The sequence below is a fragment of the Barbatula barbatula genome, assembly GCF_947034865.1.
Source record: "Barbatula barbatula genome assembly, chromosome: 15".
Taxonomy (NCBI): Eukaryota; Metazoa; Chordata; class Actinopteri; order Cypriniformes; family Nemacheilidae; genus Barbatula; species Barbatula barbatula.
Genome location: NC_136778.1, coordinates 21,987,237 through 22,003,198, shown reverse-complemented (window position 1 = coordinate 22,003,198; position 15,962 = coordinate 21,987,237). Strand labels below are relative to the sequence as shown.

Here is a 15,962-nt window from a genome sequence, read left to right as displayed (position 1 = left end):
AAAATTTGTTGTCAAAAAATTGTTTATTGATTTGTGTAAAATAAAGCATCAACACATACGTCATAACTAGTCTAGGAGTGTGATAGTCATTTTAAGTTACACATACGTTTACAAAAAAAACCTTAAGATTTCCTGAGATTGTATTGTATTGTCTGCATCATCAAGAACGAGAAATGCATTTATCTTACATCATTTAACATTATAATCTATCACAATTAAGCAAACACACACACATCTGCTTATTAATATTGCGTTCTCACAGAAAATATCTCATACACTCACACATTATTCATCCCCACTTATTTCTCGTTTGAGCTCCACCACGTACATGTGATCTTTGCCATGAACCACCTCCATAATGGCCAGAGCCTGAAACACAATTATCACTTATCATAACTCACTGCTGTCTGTTCACAAACACAAAATACTGAGAAATTCCTCAAAACATTGCTTTATAAATTGCAATTAATTATAAATATTTAAATATTTACATGGTTTTGTTAACTATTCATTTATAAAACTGCAAGTTATAATGTGCGCTGACTTGCTCGGTCACTATATGCTATGCTATGCTATACTATGGACAAGATGTATGTTGAACGCACATTTGTTTTTGTTTGCAGTAACTGAGTTTTGTACCTTTTTAAGGGTGCTGATGCCGGTGGATTTTCTATCCAGAGCGATGTAGAGTCTGCCCAGTTTCAGATACATGGATGCTATATTCAGAGAGTAGGCAGGGTAAAGCACACTAAAGAGAAAACACAAAGACTGATAAATGTTTGCGCAAAATACAGTACACAGACACACAAGTACAACATGCATGTGTGCGTGTTCTTACATGTACTGCTTGATAACTTTTTCACCATATCGAACCGCCCCGTCATAGTTCTCAGTGAAGAGACAGACGCCCATGGCCTGATATGTCATATGCAGCATGTAGACGTTAGAGTCGTCGAAAACTGATCCCATCTTATCGATGATGAGCTTACACATCTCCAACAGCTCAGATGGACATGAATCAGAGTCAAGAATCCAAGAACCCCTCGATAAATAATTCACCAGATGCAATAAAAATGTTCATTTTAACTTATCAAATATTCACACAGTTCTTCCCAACGAAGGCTCAGAAAAGGATATTTTTCTCGCGCTTGGCTCTGCGAAATTCTTCGATGGCGTTCCGGGCGTAACGCACCATATCACTGATGTCCTTCTGACTGATCTCATTACTCAACTTCCTCACCTTCATCTTCATCACATCCTGCATGGGCCCACAAAAGTGAAATTACACTAATATATCCATGTTATATATATATTCTTTACAGTTAGTATCACTAATATACACAAAAAAAGACTTTCTGGCAGCTGGGGTGCCAGTGAAAAAGCATTAAATAACATGTTTGTCAACTACATGTTTTTCTTGTAAATTTGTCAACTTTTTATGTCATTTGACAGGTTTTTTTAAACATACTTTAATAAAAAATCTGCAGCTTAAAATAATTATGTAAATATTTTATGCACACACCTGAAAAGCACTTTAATGGTCCGATTTCAAACTGACCATTTTTCATCATTGTACATCTTATTGTACATTTAGCAGGAATACCTTGTAATCTATGCATTCTATATATACCATCATTTACAGTATTTCAGGTTTAATGTATTATTTTTAGCATTTCCTTTAAGACTTGGAATAGGTCACGCTGAGACATGTTATAAATCGTGTGTTTTATTGTACATACCATGGATTTGGAGGAACACTCTTTACAGTCACAGTTGAAGTAGTAGACATCTCTGAGTCTCTCTATCCTGTCCTCTGTAGGGTACAGCAAGTCTATATAGCTGATATAGATCTACACACAAACAGAAAATAGTCAAACCCATTGATCACTTCACATAAGGAGCTTTAGAGGAAAAACTGACAAAGCAGAAATATTTCATTATGATCTAATATGCGAAGAACGCATGTTTTTGTGCTTATGTTTTACAGAATTTTCAATGTGTTAATGTGTCTATTCATGGAAAAATACCCAGAGCTGTGAACCCTGTTTTCACAACCTAGAACCTTTGAAAAACAGCAAGGTTCTTAAGTGTCAACGCTTCTTTATGGGACCACATGTTTATTCCAGTTAGAGTACCTGAATGTTTACTCAAATACATTAACAAAGATATATCTTTTATTATGACAAAAACAGCGGCAGGCCTATTGTTTCTTTAAGATACACCAACGTCAATAATAGGTCATTCTTCACTTTTGTTATAATGCAAATTCAAAGATGTGTGTCGTATTGTCACGTAAAGTTGCATACGGACCTCCTGCCCTGGACTGATGTCCTGCACAGCTCGCACCTCCGCGTTGATGCCTCTGTATGTCACAATGACGTTGGGACAGCAGCTGTGGTTCGTGAGGGCGATACTGAGAAAGAGGATGAGATGGAAAGACAAAGACCGTTATTAAAGACCTCAGATAGAGCTATAAGTAAAAAAACATTTTGTTACTCAAAGCCCTTTCACAAAAATGCACATGACCACAGTAAAGACAAATCAATCCAAAAACAGGAAAACAACCTTCTGATGGACAAGTTTGGAAAAGTGCACACATACACAAGAATTAATGAAACATAAAAGAGATAGTTGAGCCAAACATGAACATGTCCTTTTCAACCTGTATGACCTTCTTTCTTCTTCAGGACACACATGAAGATATTTTTAAGAACGTTGGTAACAACACGGACCCCCATTGACTTCCATTGTATGAACCCAAAACCACGGAGACAAATGTCCTCTTTTGTGTCTCGCAGAAAAAAAAGAGTCATTAGTTTTTTTATTCAATTCCTCTAAAAGAAACAACCCCAAGATGAAATGGAAGGGGAGAGACGAATGAAGAAGCGAACTATGACAAACAAGTTCAACATTAGAAGCGCTGGAGGCCAAAGCCGTACCTCTGCCAAGTTAAGGACCTTAACTATCAAATACAGACTGATGCCAACGTATGACTCAGCAGTCCCTGGTGTAGATCCAAAGCCTCTGACCCATGACTAAGACCCCCAGCCTGCAGGAGAGCCCACCTGGACCTCCTCCAACAGATCATGAAGTGACAGTGTGTACTGCATGTGTGTGAGCTTACTCTGGAAAAACCGCCAATCCTATGTGAGAGAGTTCCTCATCCTCCAGAGTGAACCCGTTACAGTGAACCTGGAGAACGAAAGGAATTAAGAAGACCAGTGAGTCTTTGAAGTTGGTCTAAACTCCTCTGAAAGAGTGTGTTTACCTGGGAGAAGAGCGTGAGCAGGGCCTGGTGTTCAGGGAAGTCCAGATATTTGGAGTAAAACTGATGGAGACCGGCAATGTCTGCTTTAGTCAGCTCTCTTTTTTCATTATCCAACTCCTCGGTGTCTGAAAGAAAGACATTCCAACATCAATTACAAAATAAATTACAAACAGCGAAAGCCACAGGATAAAACAATGCATTCCTTGTGTAAGCAATGAGCTGTTTTGCTGTCACTGTAACGTGTGTCTGGTTTCGTAAGGACCGTCCTTGTGTCCTCCAGAGTTCTCATCTTCTAAAGGATGCGGCCTACGGCGGATCCACAACTAAGATTTAAACGAGATGTCCTTCGTAGGACATTCTGGCAGAAAAGCCAACAGGAAGTACCACGTTGCTATGACAACACGTTGCACTCGCACACCTAAAAAGTTGGTCTAATGAGTTAAACAAGTGTACCATATTTTGTCTTACTGTTTAAACGTTAAAAAATCACTAAACCTATTTACTAAGTATGCCTGTTAAGATAAAAAAAACGTGACACAAATTGTAAACTGTTAACATTTTGTACACAGAAATGTGGTTTATTTAGCCGTTTTCAATTATGACCAAGGCACATCATCGTGATCCTACTTGGTATCGTGATACTTCGGCTGGTATAGTATCATAAGATTTGTTTATGCACTGTTAAACCTTGCTGTAAATTACAGGGTAAATAACTTTAAAATAGTCAGTATTTAGCAGTAACATTGGGAAACAGTATTTAACTGAAACATGAGGTCCATTTCTGTAGCTCAGATAATATAATACAGTTAATAACTATATTAACACATTACAGAGAACAGCTGTAATATTCAGCTGTAAAATACTGCCTTTTTTACTAAACTGTCACATACACACACATATGTGCGCTGACTGCTTAATTGTTTACGCAAAGGTGTTGCCACATTTTAAGGGCAGCCAGGGGTGTATTCCAGAAAGCAGGTTATGTGACTTACCCGGGTAAGTTTAGGAGTAAGTAAGCGGATAACCTCTGCTTTCGGTTCCAAAAACGGAGGTAACTTTCGGGTTATGCAAGTAACCATAGCAACTGACTCTCTGAGGATAAACTGCTCCGGAGCAGGTTATGTTACAGGGTTAGTTTGTTTCAGAGAGGTTTCCGAGCATGGCGTGCCCTTGCGATGAGGATCCTGTGGACGTAGAGGCACAGATTATACGGGTTTTTTTTCGCCGTGAGAGGGTGATAAGACCACGTATCCACGTCTTTTCTTATCCTAAGGAATATTTGCAGGAGCGCTATCGTTTTTCTAGGCAGTCGTTAATTTATTTAACAAACCTACTAAAACCACACATCTCAGACGTGACAAACCGCGGGTCAGCGAACAAATTCTTTGTATTGCTCTGCGCTTTTTTGCTACAGGGAGTTTTCTCTACAATGTGGGCGATGCAGAGCATGTGGGAAAGGCAACAGTGTTTAGAGCAGTTCGTACAGTATGCATGGCACTGAAACGGTTTCCACACACTTTTGTACAGTTCCCTGGCCATAAACCTGTGCGCTTTATTAAAGAAGAATTCCACTGGGTGGCAGGTTTGCTCTCAGAAATTCTGTCATCTACTTCAATTAAATGACATTTCTTAATAAGTTTATTTTGACTGCACACACATACACGTAAAGGCTACACAGACTTTTTAAACTTGTTCTTAATCTTAATATCAGGGTTCCCAAACGCAACTTGAGTTGTTGTGGGAGGTAGCAAAGTCTGACGAAGTGCCCTCTGGAATCCCATCGACCACAGGGCGACCTTTATTAAACTCCTCAGATGGGGTGAGAGGAGGTGGAGGTGGACCCCCGCCAGTTAGACGGGCCTCAGCCTTCTTTCTATTAGCTATATAGGAAGAATACTGTAAAAGTAACTTAAGACATTGATCTTACAACAGTTAAAATAAAATATTACCTTTTTGGAGAATGTTTTTGTGTTTCATTTTGACTTGGGAAAGAGTTCTTTTGGCTCCAGAAGGATTACACCTTATAAAACAAGAGGCCTAAATATTTCTTGTCAATATACATTGCACTGTATTCTTAAGAAACTGATGTAGTAAATGCTTGTCGAGTCATGCCACATGCTCAAAAAGACAATTGTTCAACTTTGCAAATTAACAAAATGCAAGCATATTTACAATGTTATAAAAACAATCTTACGCATTGACTCTGTCAGTTATATTTTGCCAAGCCAATTGTCTCTCCCTCGCATATGCAGCTGTGTTGCTTTTTTTCATTATAATGGGCTTGAACTCCTCATAAGCAAACATTAAAACTTCTAACTTCTAACTACAAGTACGCGGCACGTAACTTTTCACCCTTAGTTTCCATGGTGACTCCTGAATTCGGCGTTCCATTGAAAATGCCTTGATATGTTCTCCGTGCGCGCGCATTAACTCAAGGTTATTAGCAGTAGGTTGATTAAACTAACTCGACACAGGTGTTTTGGAACCGACATACCCAGAGTAAGCAGGTTTTGGGTTAATCAACCCACAGTTCAGGGTTAATCTGATGGTAAATTAACCCAGCTTTCTGGAATACACCCCAGGTGTGTGTGATCATTGAGTTTATGTTCCTTTCCTTTGATTGTCATGGTTTGAAACTTAAAATGAAATCCCCAACAATGAGTGATTAAACATTTCAAATATTTAGAAGGTTTTTGTTAAATATACTGCAAACGTATAGATAAGTTAATCATTTCTTATTATGTGCTCTGTATCTTTTGATTCCATAAGCTACCTGTTAGCTAGCTTTTAGCATCTTACAACTCTCAGTAGCCTTTAGAGTTGAAAATAATTTATCACCCCACCGCTTCTTTATTTATTTTTCCTGTTTATTTTTTATTGTGTAGTCACATTACCCACAATGTACAGATGTGAATTGTGAGAATTGCCTTTACGCCAACTAGGCCTTTTTTATACACATGTTAAAAAAAACACCAACACAGTGCGAATTTTCAGTTTGAGTTTCAGTGCCCTTGTATTTTTAAGAAATTCTCCTCATTAAGGTCACACATGCAGATTGACAAAATGATTGATGAATTACTTGCACAAGATCTGTTAACTTTGTACAACGAAGGTTGTAAAAGCTACTTCAAAAAGAACTTCAACTTTGTTCCCCCAAAACCGATATATCTGGGCAGTGACTGTTAAGGTAAAGTTAAAATGGAAGAAAAAGAGGAAAATATATATACTCATCATTGTTAAATTAAAAAGATTTGAGATCAAAATGAGTGAAGCCTATTGGGTATGAGCACAGTGCTACCTGGAACAACCAAGGAAGCTGATTGGGCATTGGAACTGCACATGGCACAAAGTACCAGATGTGTGTGATTTTTTTTTTTTTTTTTTTTTTTTTTTTTTATTCAGTATTAACAATATAATACAACAACATCTGTTTTTGCCAGGGTTGACACATAAAATACATTACTAAAACAGACATACAAGACAAACAATAACCACAAAATAAAATAAAAATAAATAAAAAGAGACCAAATTACATAAAGGGGTGCAAATTAAACATATTTAGAGAGTACAAGATCGGTCTTAATAGCCTTTCTATTTTTAAGACCTTTTACAGTGGTGTGATATTGTTTTAGCTCTGCTAAAAGGTGTTCAAAATTTGGCTTGGACTGTGCCCATTTTTTCTTATGAATATGGAATTTTCCTAAGACTAAAAACAATTGGACAAAAAAAGAAAAATCCTTATCTGTTCCACCATCATCAAAGTAAATAAACACATCTTTGCCACTCAATGTTAAAGTTTGTCCAGTTTTACATCTTATATAGTTTTCAACATCTCTCCAAAATATCTTACTGTATGTACAATCATAAAACAGATGACAAATTGTTTCATCATAATTACCACAAAAGGTACAGGAATATTCAATATCAATTTTAAATCTCTCTAAAGTTTTCTTTGCTGGGTATATTCTATGTACAATTTTATAAGACACCTCCTTTATTTTATTATTTAAGAGGAACTTGTCCCCAATTAACCACATTCTTTCCCATTTGATTTCTTCAAACTGAGAAGCCCAAAAGGATCTTGCTGCAGGAAGTGTTTTAGTGTGCATTAGATTCCTAATGTATTTGTTTGGGCATTGTTTGGTAGTGATGTCAATGTCGCCAAGGAAAATTTCTTGTTTAGTCAAATAACTGCCACTTACAAAAGTTGAATTATATTTTAAAATCTGAATGATATGTCTTGGCACAGCATCAAAAACGATAGCATACTCCCTAGGAGAGACATGAAATTTAGCTTTTGAAAGAAACTCGTCATATGTTAGTAACTGACCTTCTGTGTTCATAAGTTGTTTAACTAATATAATGTTGTTATCAACCCATCTTTGGTAATATATAGATTTATTTTTATATTGAATATTCCCGTTGTTCCAAATATAACAGTTCGTGGGAGAAAAATTGTGTTTGTAGACCATTTTCCAGGCTAACAGGGCATGCTTGTGAAAGTTGGCCAACTTCACAGGTAATTTCTCAATTTTAAAATCACATTTCAACAAGAAGTTTAATCCTCCAAGTGAATCAAAAATCTGTTTGGGAAAGGTGTTCCAAATGCTCTCTGCTTCCTTAATTAAATTACTTATCCATCTCACCAAAAAGGAATTACTTAAGGTTTCAAAAGTCAACACTTCAAGACCACCATCTTTCCTTAAATTACATAAAATATCTTTACGTAAATAATGGGATCTATTCCTCCAAATGAAATTAAATAAGATCTTATCAAGTTTTTTATATACACTAGCTGGCATTCCCATGGATAAAGATAGATACACGGCACGTGATATCCCTTCTGCCTTAGACAATAACACTCTGCCATTCAGTGACAAGTCCCTCATCAACCATATATTAAATCTTTTCCTTATTTTCTCTATTATGGGGTCAAAATTGAGATTGCAACGCCTTTTTTCATTTTTATCAATGATAACCCCCAAGTATGTTATTGTATTTTTAACAGGAATGCCACTTATCTCTGATAAGTCACATTCCTTTAGTGACAACAAGGCGGATTTATTTAGATTAATTCTTAAACCCGAGACTTCTGAGAATTTTGTGATAGAACCAATTGCTTTGATAACCTCGTGTTTATTACGGAGAAATAATGCCGTGTCATCCGCTAACTGTGAAATTTTAAATTCTGTACCTAATGCCAATATACCTTGGAACTGGGCATTTTTAATATGTCTGGCCATGATTTGTGTAACAAGGAGAAAAAGAAAAGGGCTAAGGGGACATCCTTGTCGTATTCCACGACCGACCTCAAATCTAGGGGTTGTGCCATGAGCAAGTTTAACTGAGCTGTTACATCCTCTGTATAGAGTTTGAATAGCCTTTAAAAACTGTTCTCCAAAACCAAAGCATTTGATCGTTTTTAACATAAATTGATGACTAACTGTGTCAAATGCTTTATAAAAATCGACAAATAGTACAAAACTATCATCTACTATGTATTCATTGTAATCAATCATATCCAAAATCAAACGTATATTATTACCTATATTCCGGCCTGGCATAAAGCCTGATTGTTCTTCATCAATTATTTCATCTAACCCTGATTTTAATCTTTTAGCAAAAATTTGTGCAAATATTTTAGCATCATTATTCAATAAACTAATTGGTCTCCAATTTTCAATACTTAATTTATCTTTGTTTGGTTTGGGTATCAGTTTAATAAGTCCTTGTCTCATAGTAGGTGGGAGTTCCCCTTTCTTAATGGCTTCTATATAAACTTTAACTAAAAAAGGAGCTAACAATTGATCAAAAACCTTGTAGAATTCACTTATGAGCCCATCATTCCCTGGCGATTTATTTTCTTTTAGAGAGGCAATACATTTTTGCACTTCTGATAAACAAATCTCTCTGTCACAAACCAATTTAAAGCCATCGTCAATGACATCAATATCATTTTGTTTACTTTTAAGGAAGAGATCCATGTTTTTTGCATTTTCGACATCAGTGGAGTATAATCCTTGATAAAAATCAGCAACGTATTTTGATATCTGGATCTTATCATCACAGACAACATCATTGATTTTCAGTTTACTTAGAGATGATACTTCAAAGTTTCTTTTTTCTAGATTAAAGAAATATTTAGTGCATTTTTCCCCTTTTTCAAGCCATTTCCTCCTAGATCTGACAAAAGCCCCTTTAGCTTTGTTTTCATACATCTTGTCCAATTTAAGCTGTAAAGAAGTTAGTTCTGTAAATTCACATCCAGTCAAATTAACTTTCTCTGACAGCTTTATTAATCTAGTGATAACTCTAGATTCCTCCTCTTTCTTGTCTTTGGCTATTTTCTTCCCTAGTATTATAGCTAACTTACGAACTTCAAATTTCATTAGCTCCCAGCAGCTTCCAAAGTTATCATCAAGATTAGCTTTTCTCCAATATTTTCCAATTATCACAGCGGCATCATCCTTAAATTGTTTATTATGTAATAGCATTTGGTTAAGTTTCCAATAATCACTGTTTGGTCTGTAACTAAGTATTATTAAATCTATCTTTATATAAATGGCTTGGTGATCTGTGATAACAGTAGGTTCTATATGAACTGAAACCCTCTTGTCATCGATCTCCGAAGAGATCAACCAGAAATCTATACGGGACTGCTGTGACCTATCTTTATTACTCCAAGTATATATGCTTTTGTTGGGATTTTTGTGTCTCCAGATATCGACAAGACTCATCCTTTGACATACATTCTCCAACTCATCTGAAGAACTATTTCTTGGAGGCCATCTATCCAGATTTCCATCCATAACCGTATTAAAATCACCTCCCCATATAATCTTGGCAGTAGGAAAAGTTGTAATCAGCTGGTTCATTTTATTTTCTATTGTTGTAAATAATATCTTGTTGTCTTTTTTGTTGTTACACGCATAGATGTTTATAATAATGAATTGTGAATGATCTACAATAACAACCAGTATTACCCATCTCCCATTTGAATCTGCTAAATGTTTAATGATGTGCCCTTTAAAGTTTCCCTGTAAAATAGCGACCCCTGCTGACCGGTTACTCCCAAATGAAAACCATATATTTTTTCCCCATTGACTCTTCCAAAAAGAAATATCCGAATTAGTAGCATGAGTCTCTTGTATAAAATAAAAATCAGCACCTTTGTTTTGAAAAAATAAAAATAAACATTTCCTTTTCAATTGGTCTCTAGCACCTCTGGCATTTACAGATAAAACAGATACAGACATAAAAGCTCAGAACAAATAACGTTAACTGTATGAACTTCTTTGCAAAAACTGCAGAGATAACTGCTCTAATGTAATCATTAGCTGCCTCAATGCCCCTTATTAAACATGGGGGGTTACCTTAAGATATGGTTGCACTTCAACAGAGCATATAGGATCTTTCCTTTTCAGGTGTCATTAATTTCGTTTCCATTCACAAATGCTCTGATCCCCACAAAATAAGCCTTCTCTCCTCTCTTTCTCGCCGCTTCTACCGTTGGCCAGAGCCGGCCGCGAATGGCTCTGTCTTCAGCAGTCAGGTCTTCTTTGAAACGAAGCTTCTTGCTACTCAGGAACTCACTCTTCTTAGATGCCCTCCAGATTAAGTCTCTCGCTGTTCTCGATACAAACCGGATGATCACTGGCCTTGGTTGCTGATTGAAATTGCCATCTTTGCGTCTCCCAATTCTGTGGACAACGTCGATTGCCTCCATCACTGCTCCAGCCTCACTAGCCGACAACACCGCACGGCAAACCTCTTGCACACGAGACTTCAAGTTGTCATCCTCTCTCTCTGGGATCCCGTTCAGACGTAGGTTCTGTCGTCGGCTGTACCGATCACTCTCATTTACTTTAGTTTCCATTTCGCTGACTTTTCTCTGGAGTGTCTCACATGAAGCTTTTAAGACGATATTCTGCTTTTTCAGATCTGCCACTTCTTTATGACAAAAGTCCAAAGACTTTTTCAAACCATCTATCTGGACTGTGTTGTAGTGTACCGCCTTGTCTGTCTGATCCGCCCGTTCGTTTATCTTGTCGATGACGGCAGAGATGATGGTATCCTGAAGTTCCAGAAGTGATGGCTGTTCTTCGTTGCCTCTTGCCTTTTTCAGTTGAGGTTTTGTAGGCGTGTTAGGAGGTGAGACACACTCCTCAGAAACACTGGCCTGGCATGCATACGAGTGTATTTCTCGGGCAGTCCGTTTCTCCTTATTTGTCACCACTTCCATTGCGCAGTTATGCTAGCTGCAGAGTTAGTAATGACTAGCTTGAATAGTAAGACGCTATTTTTTCCGAGAACCGGTAGAAAAAAAGTATGGAATGCAATATAACACTGCAGTCGAGCAATCAGTGGAAAGAAAAAAAACACTTTTAGAGGCAAAATTAAATTCTAAATGTTAATTTGAGCAGCAATCTTCAACAGTCGTAACAGGACTACTCAAAACGCGTCTGGTCTCACCGCCATCTTGAATCGGCCTCCCAGATGTGTGTGATTGCCAGCATGCTGAAAGATCTTTGTGAGCAGTGAATGTGCTTCTCCTACCCAAGATTGGAAATCAGCATTGGGTCAATTGAGTTTGTCCAAAGACTGCTGGGAAAAGCCACAATGTGTTCATAAACTTAGAGATGCAACTGGTAGGACAAATACTCGTTGTGTACTGGATGCTTGAGAGTAGTTTGTGCTAGTAGTTTTAGCACCTAGCATGCTAACTGGACGTGTGCTATGAAGTGTTCTTGATTTTACATTGCTGTTAAGTTGCTACATAAACTGCAAATATTTTAACAATGTTGTTTGTACTTAAAATATCTTTGAATACTGTGTGCAGTGACTTATATATTTATGTTTTCTGTATAGGTTATTAAGCTAATCATCTGAGATATTCATTGAAACATATAATACATTGATTTGATGATGAAGAAATCTATGCTTTGAGTTATTCTATGCACCCTCTTAAAGTTGATTGGAGCCTTTTTCAAGTTTGGGCAGACATGCAGGCAAACAAACCCTGATAACTTGACAGTGACACAGCTGGTAAAGATCGCTTTTGACATTATGTGCCAGTTATAGAAACCCTAAAATCTCTGTTTAAGCATCTGTGAGGGAGCAGTACAACCAGTCAAAAATGCTTGATCATGATGACAAGGTAATGGAGGATATAAGGATGGCACATGCATCACGCAAAATGCCATCTTTCATGAGAATCCATCATCGTTATCAATGATCTTGTATCAGGATGCATTTGAAGAATGGCCTTTTTTATGTATTTGTGTGTTTGTGTAATATTGTAAGTTAATACTTTAGTTTATTAGTCACATTAATTATGGTCTACTATTCATTTGCAAAGTTGTGTTGAAAATGTTTAATGAATTGATAAGTGACACAGTTTCTGTTGTTTATTTATATTTTTTATATTGTAAAAGAAAATAGATTGTATTTGGTTAACATTTTGAGTAATCTTTGCCATAGATATCCCATATCTACAATATAGTGTAATTGTTTTCTTTATTTTCCTTTAATGTGATTTATACATTGCCATACACTAGCAGTGGATGTTATATTTCAGAATAACTTTCAGGTTTGTTCAATTGTCTTATGTAATTATGGATTTTCTTGTGTTTTGTATGCTAAAGTAATAAATTATGTTTGTTTGAACCTTTTGAATTTCTTTGTCTTTTTAGAAGATAATGCCATCAAATAAAATGCAGCATATTTGATGGAGCACAATGTATATGTAGTATTCTACTGTGATTGTAATGCATTACAGTAAATAACTATCACCACTACTCCTGCCAGTAATTAGCTGTTATTCTTGATTTACAGTACAATACTGACAAAATTGTTGCCAGTTAGTCACCGTAAAGTCTCAGTTACTGTTAAATACTGGCAACACTGTAATAACTGTTGAATCTGCATTACAGTAAGTAGCTGGCAACAGTGTTGCCAGTATTTTACTGTAGAAATGCCTTGAAAGGTCTAACAGTGTGGTACCATATCAGTTTCTGATATACTCAAAGAAGCCCCAACATGGAGCGTGACAAATCACCTTCGGATGCTGTCTCTGAACTTCAGCAGATCCTCTTGACCATCTACATGCCTAAATGACTTGCTGTCACGTGATTGGCTGATTGGATTCTTTGCAAATGACGTAATTTACCTGGCAAACCATACACATTATATGTGGTCAGTCATTTTGACTCTACACAAAGTTCTTCCTGCAGGGGGAAAATGTCCCTAATGTAGAGTCCATAATGTTTTCTGTTACTTACGCGCTTCCATATCCTTCAGTAAGAGCAGTTTTTCTGACGGGCTTCTCTCTTTCTGGTCTCTCTGTGGGGTAAAAACACGTCAAACACTCAGAACTTGAAATCCTGATTAATGGGACATTGCCTGTATCTGACCAGTCTGGCGATGATTCTGGCCACCAGTCGCACGGACTCTGAAGGACACCACTTCTCACCAAACGCACACATGGCGTGACACTCCAGCTTGTGCACGGGCCAGTTCTTTTTCTGTCACACAAAAGATGTTTTTACCTCAACAAAGTTTACTTTAATTTCAAGACCTTTTTATATTTTATAGCCTATCTGAAGATATTCTTACGTGTTTAATCTCAAGCTGTTTTCTGTTTGTCGTCTTCGACACATAAAATGAAGTTTAACTACAGCAAATGAATTTAACTAAGCCACTTAAGTTATTGATTTGAAGTCCAACGAATTGGGTGTAAAAACTTTCTTCAAATAAGAAAAGAGGAAAAACATCTTGTTTTGGGTTAAGAATTAAAAAGATAATTGAAATGAATTGCCAGTAATAAAATGCCAGTTTTCTGTAATTCAATCTAAAATAATATTTGTACTTGGATTTAAAATATATTCGTTTCAGTCGAAGCTATATCTTTTATTATTATTATTAAAAGAAAACTAAATGTCTGAACCAAAGCATAAATATAATTAGAGAAAAAGTAATAACATGGGCTGTAACAAAGTAGAGTGATTTTAAAGTTTCTTTACTGTACCTACCAACAATATTTACTTGATTTTCATTTTCCTTTAAATTACTCTTCACTTTAAAACCCTAAATAATGTTTACACAGGCTACATGATAATTACTTTGTTATAAAACGACATATTTATTTGATATTAAACGACCTTTTGCTGTGGAAATTGGCATCCAACTTCATGAAGTTTCACTATTTACTGTAATTTCGGTACCCTGGTAAAATGTGTGTGAATGTGTAACAGAAGGTTTTTTTACCTGACACTTTGCATTGCAGTAAAACGCTTTCTTACACTTTCCACAGTTCGCAAGACCCTTCTTCCTGCACACACAAAACACAAATGAGCATCAAAAGACAGTAAACTCATGACATAAACACAGTACTGTATGTTCCAATGATCATGAAGTGTCATTCATAAGAGTTTATTCAGAGTCATTGAGAGGAGTGAAGCAGCTGTCTGTCTTCAGCAGCTGTCAGCAGAACTTCACTATCACTTTTACAAGCACTCACTGACCCCAGACCAGAGGCAATGTGTCGGGCTATAGCCATCTGCTTTCAGCCGTTTGACAGTATTTTTAGACGCGACCACTTGGACATTTTCGAAATGAGAGATGCATTCAAAACGAAAGAAGGGCACAGAACACATTAACGCTCAGACTTTAAATATCATCCAAATGAATGAACCAAATTTCATGATACAGTTCCACCACAGCCTGCGGTACACAACAGAAAAATCTGCAAAAGTCCCATCATTCAGTAGCACCAAGGACTCTTGAGACATTAGATGATAAACAAAAGTCGTGTTTTCTTATTAAATAGCATTTCATTTCTTATTATAGATTTTTTATTAAATCATGAATGCTTCTTGAAAATGATCAGATGATTACGAGAATGCAATCTTAGATGACATCTATGGCTACTCAACACCAGTAAAACAACCCCAATATAAGAACTCCACAAACCAAACTGTAAACAAATGTTGAGGATTTCAAGATAATCTCGCTTCAGGACTAAACAAGGCTTTTGTCAACAACGTCAGCTGTCATTTAGATTGACATCAACAAATGGAGAAAACAGGAAGAATCAGAACAGATTTGTTGAGTAGATTAGGCTCCTTGTATGTATTGATTTGTATTTCCAGTATCTGTAAGCATCATGAAACATTATAAGAGTAAAATAGCAAAAGTGACAACCCCCTTCCAGAACAGTTAAGAAAATGAACATGTTTATGTCTCCTAGTTGTGTTGTAAAGTCAGACCTCGTGAAGCACTGCTCACAGATGAATCCTCTCTCGCTGACGGACAGCACGTAGGAGTAAGCTGGACACGAGAAGAGCAGCTCACCGACTCCATAAGCTCTGTTCACCCGAAGACCTCTGCCCTTCCCCGGGCTGTCGAACTGCTCGATGCCCTCGATGCCCTCCAACTTCATCATGACCTCAACACAATAAAGCGAGTCGATCCTTACACGATAAAGACTTACACCTGTCTGATGAGCAGCTGATCTAGTGAATGGAGAGAGAGAGAGAGAGAGAGAGAGGGGGTCTGTGGTGCATCGATGTATCCAAAAATAAACGGAATGGGTGTGTCCAAATAAGGGGCGGAGTCAATGTTTTTTATAGGGGTTTCTAGGCAGGGACCATCAATTATTGTGGCTAGTACAGTGGTGCAGGGATTGATGTATTTT

At 36.9% G+C, this 15,962-nt stretch overlaps 1 protein-coding gene across 1 annotated transcript; it reads right to left on the bottom strand.

The window, feature by feature from the left end:
- Positions 1–250: 250 nt before the first annotated feature.
- On the bottom strand, positions 251–15,710 carry smyd2b (SET and MYND domain containing 2b; the record flags this gene model as incomplete). The annotated part of the gene is made up of 12 exons (XM_079475653.1): positions 251–369; positions 640–748; positions 839–1,011; positions 1,136–1,258; positions 1,740–1,850; positions 2,311–2,413; positions 3,125–3,192; positions 3,269–3,393; positions 13,549–13,609; positions 13,681–13,791; positions 14,534–14,597; positions 15,535–15,710. 12 exons carry the CDS (start codon positions 15,708–15,710, stop codon positions 286–288), a joined length of 1,308 nt encoding a protein of 435 aa, XP_079331779.1. The 3' UTR covers positions 251–285.
- Positions 15,711–15,962: the final 252 nt, after the last annotated feature.